The sequence below is a fragment of the Ctenocephalides felis genome, unplaced genomic scaffold, assembly GCF_003426905.1.
Source record: "Ctenocephalides felis isolate EL2017-DRISC unplaced genomic scaffold, ASM342690v1 CF-g0.4_SCAFFOLD_03570, whole genome shotgun sequence".
In the NCBI taxonomy this organism is placed as follows: domain Eukaryota; kingdom Metazoa; phylum Arthropoda; class Insecta; order Siphonaptera; family Pulicidae; genus Ctenocephalides; species Ctenocephalides felis.
This window is the reverse complement of record NW_020539724.1, coordinates 16733053-16742656: the sequence shown is the minus strand read 5'-3', so window position 1 is coordinate 16742656 and position 9604 is coordinate 16733053. Positions and strand designations below refer to the sequence as shown.

The following is a 9604-nucleotide window of genomic DNA, read 5'->3' as shown; positions in this document are numbered from 1 at the left end:
GGTCAGCGACGATGATATAAAAAATAATTTTAAAGCTATCACTATATATTTTTAGCAAATTAATCTGTAACTTTGCGACGATGGTATACAAAACAAAATCAAAGCTATCTCTATTTGTTTGAAATAATTAGCTTATTATCCGGTAGCTTTGTTGGCGAAGTTGATATACAAAATAAATTTAAAGCTATCTCTATAAATTTTCAGCAAATTTATCTGTCACTTTGTCTGCGACGATAATATATAAAACAAAATTAAAGCTATCTCTACTTGTTTAAAATAATTAGTTAATAGATAACTTTGTCAGTGACAATGATATACAACACACAAAGCTATCTCTATTTGTTTAAAAACAAATTAGTTAAGAGATAACTTTGTCAGTGACGATGATACATAACACAAAATAAAGCTATCTCTATTTGTTTATAAAATAATAAACGGGTAGCTTTAACAGCGATGATAATATACAATACAATTTAAATCTATCTATATCTTTATCTAATATGGACTTGAAAATAGTCTTATGAATATTTAATCAAAACCCGTTTGAAAAAACTAAATTATTGTGTGAAATTTAGTTAGCAAAAGTCTGGTTAAATTAGGACCGAACAAGACGAATTTGTTAATATTCAAAATTCAGACTTTTTTATGTTAATTTATTCATTTTTTTTCAGAGCATGTCTTAATTAATTAAGAACGTATGTTTGAATTTCATATAGTTATAAAATAACTTATGCTTCTACATTAAACATGTAATCAAAAGGTCGGTATGTATAAATCTAAAATTCTATTTTCATTTCTTCTATGATTCAAAAATATAAATTATTTATAAATATTATTAACATATATTAGTCAAAAATAATATTGTTTTATTTACAACTTCTGAAATTGATTAAAAAAATAGTTTAATTGAATTCTTAACTCAGACAGGTGTTGGTGATCTGCTAGCAGCTTTTAACTGCTTTTTAAGGGCTCTCTTTGCAGCTCGTTCTTCCAGTTCTTCACAATGCTCCGAAAACATGGTTTTCAAACATTTGTGCATAATAGGCAATTTATAGAAGTCGTGCAAAACAAGCTGAAAGCACATGATTATGATTTTATAAATATTAGTTATAAATCGATTATTGAAACATATCTCATATATTGTTGTTGCAATGAAATAAGCTTAATATAGTCAGTGTACCAAACTGAACATCATTCCATTTCAATAAAAACCACACAAGACTTCAATCATTTTTTACAAATTAATTGCATTTTTTACTTAAGCAAATAGTTCTACTCTATGTTATTTTATAAATAGCACAAAACTCTACTTCAATACCCAAAGTATATTAATAAAAATATTTACCTGCATGTGATCAAAAGCAAGCCCAACATTTTTCAGGTCCTCCAGATTTTGTATTCGTGGTATTTTGGCATAACGTTGTGAGAAATGTGTTAACAATATTCGCTTTGCACGCATTGCATTACCTGAAATTTGTCATTTCTTTATACTGAAAACTATGTACAAGATAAAAATTTATTAGCTTACCAACTCCTATGGCCTGTGAAAGAGTGCTGTGTAATTTAAATTTAGCTTCTCCAATAAGATCATCCTCCATAGTAGCTTCATGGATTAGAAGATCACTATCCATACCTGAAGAACAAGAATAATTCGCCTTCAAATAATGGATCACACTTCACTATCATTAATTGACCAATTTTTCCTTAAATATTTAAAATCTATAATCTTAATATACACATAATATTGAAACTGTAGAAAATAATGTCATAATATCAAATAGTTTTCTCATTACCAGATGAAAATTTTAGATGTGGTTCCTTCAAGGATATTTAATTATAAACCAATTTCAATCCTCTTATTGTTAACTTTTACTTTTAATGTTACCCACCTAATTGAACCAAGTCATCACAAGGCATGGTGTCTCCTGAATAAGTAATTTTGTATCCATCGTTTGTATACAATGCAACGCCAAATGCATGCGGACAATGCTTTACTAAACAAGTATTAATAGACTCTAATCCATATTCAGTAAAATCAACAAGTTCTTCTTGTACAGACATAGAAGCATTTTCCATCTGAAATGAAAATATAATAGATATGAAAATTTATTAATAATATAATTTAACAAGAATAGTACTCACCAGCATTTGATTTGGTATCAGTTCATATGTATCAGATATTTTTTCAAATCTTTTATTGAAAAATTCTAACCAAGAAGATATTTGACTCGGTGCTAAAAGCTTAATTTCTGGTATAGATTGTTCCTGCGATAACAATTTTTGCCTCTCTTGTAAAAGACCAATTAAACCTGAAATATTGACTAATTTATCACTTGATATATGAAAAATATAAATATATGGTATGAAATATATATATATATATATATATATATATATATTTATTTAATAGTCATATATAGCTTATCACTATTTATATTTACCTATATGATGATCTGCATGTAAATGTGATACATATATCAATCGAAGATTTTTAAAAACTCTGTGTAATTCTCCAGGTTCAGTAAAATGTCTAACAAATTGTCCAAAAGTTCCTTCGCCACAATCCAAAAGTATATTATTAGAATCGCTTTAAAATTAAAAAATATTTTAAAAAACAATTGTTAATAGTTATTGTATTGTTTATAAAGTTAATTCTATAGAATACTAATAGGTCAACAATATACAAAAATTATAAAATCAATTTTTATGCACACCTTAACTGAACTAATATAGCACTTGTATTTCTTGTTTTATTTGGTATACAAGACCCTGTTCCCAAAAATATAACTCTAGGAAAATTTGAATTTTTTATTGTACTTTTTTCTAACTCTGTTAAATCATTTTTCAACTCGCATAAACTTTCATGAAACCATCAATTTGACTGGTTTCTTCAATATATGCTTCTGGCGTTATCACTGGCTCATTTGATCTGTTAAAAATAAGGTAAAAATTAAATAATGATAGTAAGTAGAAAAATATTATTTTCATTAGTGTTCAAACATATGAATCAAGAATATGTGTAATTTTTCTGTCTTACCTATCACATCCTCTTTTTGGTCTCAAATGAAAACAACTCATTGTATTCACATTTTCTCGTATGACTGAACTTTGTGAATCATCATGACAATTAAGTTTAGCAAATTCTGTAGTAGACGATTGTGTATCTTCATGAATAGTTTTCAATTTTTTTCTTACAGGCGAATTAAAACGATTTTCACTATTATCTAAAAATATACAAACAAATTAGTTTAATAAAACTGATTATGACATCTATTAAACTGCTCAATAATCAATCCAATTACCTTTTTTATAAGAATTCATATTTCTATCAAGTAATGGGAATATATGTGAATCTAATTGATTCAATTGAAATTGCAAACGCTGCACAGAAGGAGAACATAAAAATTCATTTTGTTCATTAAGCACCACATGAATTGTACTTGGAGAAAACTTTTTCCATGAAGGATACATACCTAAAAAACATTAATCTTTACTAATTAATTCCTTAATAATAATGATTTTTATTATTTTTCAAACCTGGGATTATTCATAATGTGTTGAGGGGTATAGTGAAATACAGCATAAGCTGCATCTTCATCTTTTGTGGCTGATGCTTGATGTTTTGTGAATTCCTCATTATTTTCCAGAGCTGTTAAATAATCCTCCGATGGAATATCAAGCACTACAATAAAAATTTAAACATAAAAAAATATTTTTGAGTAATTTTTGCAATATGTAGAGAAGCATATATTAATATCTGACCATCACCACTGATAAAATATTTCTGATGCTAATTAAATTAAACAAATTACCAATAAATACTGGCCCTGGATCATCTGGACCTCTAACATCACTTGATTTAATAACTCTTCCATCAGGCAAAGTAACATCTATGCCATCTTTAAGTCGCCCAAAAATGGGGCCAGGCTTTATTCCCAGTTTCACACAACGTTCTAAACATAATGCACCAGGTTTAGGCTAAAAAAAATAAAAACCTTAACAGCAATGAAAAAGATAAATATAAGTGTTACCAAGATGAAATTTAATACTAATTCATGTGCAAATTGAATGATAGTTTACTTACTTTAAGTCGACAAATATAAGCTGTTACTTCTGTTTCAATTTTCTCCTCAAGATTTAATAGTTGAGACATGGCTACAGGATCAGTTCGAGTTCCACTTCCTGAATATCAATTATGAATATTTATTTACTAATAATGACAACAATTAACAATTAGTATTAGAGTTTTGAAAATGGCTTTTTACATGGAGCTATTAAAACCTATTCAATAATCAAAAATAATCATTCACTCAATCATTCACAACCAAGCACCTCTACTCAAAGACCTTCCACGCCTTCGACTTCTACTTCTTTTTCTTTTACCCTTACTTTCATGAGCATAGTAATCGGTCTCATCAGCTGGCATACTTGAAGAACGTAAATTACGTCGGTTTACACTGGCTCCTGCAAGACTATCAATATTTGAAGTATTGGCTTCATTATCTAGCAGCGAAGAGTTTTTTTTACTAAATTGCTTCATACCCTTTGGAGATGATGGTTTACTATTTGATTTTGTTGAACTGCAAAATTATGTATTGCTATGTATAATGATATTATATAATAAAAATAATAGCAATGTACAAAAAGTATAATCAAAGCAAGTTCTACTCAAATGGCAAAAGAAATATTTAATACTTCTCTATAAAATATATTTTATGAAAAAGAAATATCATTATCATCTTCTCTTATCAGTGTGCTTGTTTAAATTCCAAGTAATATTATTTAAAAAAAAAACATGAAAGTAATAATATTAAACTAAATATACCTAAACAATGGAACATAATGAACAACCATAACAGAATCTTCAAAAAACTTCTCCAGCTTTAGCTTCTACAGTGTATATTTTCAAATCACGCAAGACAACAAAACGCTTTGTTGCTGTGAATAATTCATTTATATCAGGAGGGCCATGAAGATGCAATGATTGTACTCCTGCTTCTTGAAGAGTTAATGAAAGACCAGGCAATCCACCCATACGATGCCAACATCGTCTGGTAAAGAATACATGCTCTAATCTTGACAATTTATTTTTATATTCGTGAGCTAGCCGTTGAGTGCCTTCACCACAATTGAAAAGATATCTACAAATAGAAAACAAATATGATGTATATTTAAATGGGATAATTTTAATTTATAAATTATACCTATTTTGATCCGTGAATAAGTATAAAAACAGCAGGACTGCCTAAAGCACCCGAACCAAGTACTTGCAAAGTTATAGTTCCAGGTACATAACTAGTAGTCTTTTCTTTTTTCTGAGCCCTGAAAATTCAATAAACCTGCTTTTACAAAAATGTATGCAAGTATCTTAAATCATGTAAAATAAATTATTACCTGTTGTTATTGTTCTGTTTTTCTCGAGGCATATTCAACAATGTAGCTTTTAAGTTAGATTGTGCAAAACTTGAATAATATCTATTATGTCTAATACTAATTTTAGCTAAATTCACTACGAATTGTATGATGCACATGAGTTCTTTTTATATAAAGCACTTTTGAAAGTACTTAATTACAATTATATCACTATTTAAATACTAAGGTTAAATTTCGTTTACATCCTAAAGAGGAGGTTATAATCACGACATTATTAAAGTATATTTATAAAATTCTTTTTTATCCACTGTGTTACATTTTTTATACTTATTTTTTTCTTTGATGAAATCATAATTAATTATATATCCTCATGACTTTACAAACGTGCTTTTAAGGTTATGTTCAACAGCTGTCATTCTTTTGCACAATGAGCGCCATATTGGTAGATGGCAGGTGCATCATTAACTGTCAGAATTTTGAAAGTTTAACATTTTTCAACTTTTTTTTACTTTTAAATAATTAACATAGCCTAAACTACTAAAATTTATTTTGTACTATATAAAAATATATACATATCATGCTGAAAATAGTATCAAATGTAATGTTTTTGGTTTTGGTTTTTGTGAAGTTTTGCCGCCATTAATGCAATGCTGGAGACTTTAAACGTCAAAAAAATATGTGTGTGCAATTTGTGTATGCACAAATTTGTGCAAATCTTGTGTACCCCATTATTTAAAAAAGTGATATTTTGTTCGATAAAATGAATACTAAAATATGTAACGCGCATAAAAATATATTTTTAACCTTTATAAAATAACCCTTCGCAAGATGTCACTAAAGTTTTTCAATAGCGAACACGTACAATTCGACGTCTCGGCGCCTGATCGTATTGATTTTCAAAATGGTTTCTGTAAATACACATACATATAAATATATCGACACATAATAATAATTTGACATTACGAAACTTTCTAGAAATATAAAATTTGCTAAAATTCTATTAATTAAAAGCAGTATGAAAAATATATAAATAATGTAGAAGCGTGCGTGTAGTTTGACTTCTGTATCCGGTCCATTGCGTGTTTTTCATTTTAAATCGTTGTGTATATTATATAATTTCAGATAAAAATATACAAAAGTGTTCAGAAAATAAATATTTAAAAAATATGTGTTTTTTAAGTGGTATTTATTAGTAAAAGTTAAATATAATAGTGGGTGATACAATTTTATTTGATGTTTTGAAAATTGAAATCAAGTTGATATGAAGAAGTTCATAATGCACACTGCAATATGACGAATATTAAAAATATGACTATAGGTTAGTATTGGAATGTAATTAATTTAATTATAATAGAAGGAATAATTTGTGGATTAAAAATATGGTTGCATAATATTAATTTATTAGGGAGTGTAAATATTGATACAGTGACATATAGTTCTGCAATATGACATTTCCGAAGTTCGATCGCTGCATGCGTGAACTTTATTAAGCTTTATATTTTTTAAATATAATTAAAATATAAGCCAACGTTATTTTTTATTTCTTTGATTAAAATTTAAATTAAATAAATCTATATTTTTAAAATAATGTTTTTTAGGACTCCTATAATAGCGGGCGTGGACATTTTTTGAATATCTGAAAACCATTTTGTCATAATGGAAGACGTGATCTTATTGCTTATTTTATTTTATTTTTATTTCAGATATTTAAAGATTTGTTTTGAATATTTCATATAATTTAGAATAATAATGGTATTAAATCTGGGAATATATTCATATTAGTTTACGTGGCAAAATATTTTGATGGCCAAAATGATCCACATATATTACATTCTCAATGTTTTTTTTTTGTTATATGTACTGAACAATAACCAGAAGTAAACTAACAAAAGTGTTCTATATAGTATTGTATTTAAATTATATTTTATAAACGCTATTATAAAAGGTGATAAAATAATTTTTACTTTCTTATTGAAATCTAATAATTTATTTTCTAATTAAAATCATATTTTTAATCCATTGCACTAATGCCCTCTAAGACTATTTTAACCTGATATGTCTTTCCGGTGAAAACGTATATCTTTACTGCCTGATACTTGGCAAATTTCAATTATAATATATTAGTTACAAAGAATTGCAATAAATAAGTTTTTTGATATAATAATTATAATTCCTAGAAAAAAAAAAACAGTGCGCGTAAGGTTCACACGCGACTGAAGTAAAACTTATTTGCTACTATGCAAGATTGCATTTAAATAAAAATAAATACATCATATAACAATTTTGAATAATGTTTATTAATAATATGGTATATTTATATAATTATTAATTATATATTTATAATAGCATTAAAAATATGTATAATATTTAAGAACAATAATGTAATTGAAGTCATACTTCAAATATGACATGATTGGTTTGTCATTGTAATTAGCATTTGGGATTTGGACCTTCATTAGAGAAATGAAGTAATTGCTGATTAATAAATTCTATATTATTTGTTCACACAGTGGATTATGTTAAACAACGCCTAAACAAATATTGTTTTCGCAACTTCACTCATCATGTAATAATTGTGTTTGAAGAACATCCTTTAATTGAAATTAACATACATTCATTGACTGCTTGTATTTTTTTTTACTTTTTCGCTGGCGATATAATCTCATTCTTTAAACAGCTGTAATATCTATCTTGCCTAAAAAATATTTTCCATTTGAATAACTTCAAAGATTTATAGAAACTACGAATAATATAGAAATAAAATTGTGTCTAATTATACATTTTAGTTATTAATTAATTAACTAAAATCTTATTCATATTTCATATAAACTTGCATGTTGTTATGATAGACTATCGACAATGTTGCGCTCTAAAAAGCACATTAATAAGAACGATTCTTTGATTTTCCTGAAAATTTTGCAAATAAAAATATATTTCTTAATAAACAAATGCACTTCTAATAAATTTTATCTGAAATAGCTTCAGTTCAAAATTATATGATAAATGGACAAAAAACAACTGTGTCAAAACATCATGAAAAATTGGGGTTGTATGGAAAGAACTAGGATGAGTGTCTTGGACTATATAGTGAAATTAAAAAATATGGATATGTAGATTACTTTTTTTAAAATTTTTTAGTTATGTGGTAGACTGAATTTCTGTATTTCGAATATTTCCATAATATCCATATCATAAATTATCCATCTCTAGATCTTACCATATATGGTAAAATTAAAATTTAAATTAAGTTACAATTCAATTCTACATTTAAGTTCAAACGATTAAGATTAATATATATATATATATTATATATATATATATTATATATATATATATATATATATATATATATATATATATAGCAAAAATATTTGAAATTTATACAATAATTTATTTACTCCTGTACATATAATTTTGGCACACAGCAGCTCAAACATTTTTTCCTAACGATTGCCTTAGTATGAATTTAGTGCAAATTATTTTATTGGGTCAAAAACAATTTGAATATCAATTTAAGGGTCTGTTTTTTAAAAATACAATTCAATTTACAATCGTTTAAAATGACAATTTGGGTCAATTTGAGATGCCAATTTATCAAAGTTAGTGGATAAAAATAACCATTGCCATCAGAAAAAAAACAGGAATTTTCCAGTTTTTAGGAAAATGATAAATTAAGATAAGTTTTTTTTTGTATATTTTCAGTTACAAGATTGTACACAATTAAAATATTAAATTAAATTATACTTATTTTTTCAAAATTGCAACAAAATCAAATTAGTAATTCAAAATAGGTTTGGTATTATTGTGAGACTTGATTTTACGCCCTCATCTTAAGATTTTTCAAAAATAATTTGTACTATTAGGGATTCATTAATCACGTGAGTATTTCTATAGATTTTTGACCCCTAACACAATATCACGTACCTATATTTTTAGTACCAAGAAAAAAATATTTCTAAATTTTTTTAAAATTGAGGTAAAAAATAAATACACTTGATATTTTACTAGACACCCTTCTCCATGGTGACTTTTCGTAATTTTTTGTCAACCCTTTTACCCCCTCCAAGGCTCACGTGATAATTGGACGCCTATATGTCGAATATCACTTTCAATAACCTTTATTATATTTAATATTAATATATTTTTCTTTTCCAGGTTTCAGGATAAGTTCATGTGCTAAAGGCGCCTAGGTTACCTTAACCAGAGCAAGTGCTAAAAGATTGTGCCAACG

At 26.6% G+C, this 9604-nt stretch overlaps 1 protein-coding gene across 1 annotated transcript; it reads right to left on the bottom strand.

The window, feature by feature from the left end:
* Window positions 1-883: 883 nt before the first annotated feature.
* On the bottom strand, window positions 884-5641 carry LOC113383471 (ribonuclease Z, mitochondrial). The gene is given in 19 exon segments (XM_026621735.1): window positions 884-1072; window positions 1346-1467; window positions 1529-1633; window positions 1890-2076; window positions 2143-2309; window positions 2442-2587; window positions 2715-2865; window positions 2868-2929; window positions 3038-3224; window positions 3303-3453; window positions 3455-3473; window positions 3538-3682; window positions 3813-3978; window positions 4085-4182; window positions 4390-4580; window positions 4826-4870; window positions 4872-5145; window positions 5210-5322; window positions 5395-5641. Coding segments are annotated over 19 exon segments (2619 nt in total). The 5' UTR covers window positions 5532-5641; the 3' UTR covers window positions 884-919.
* Between the last annotated feature and the right edge of the window lie 3963 nt (window positions 5642-9604).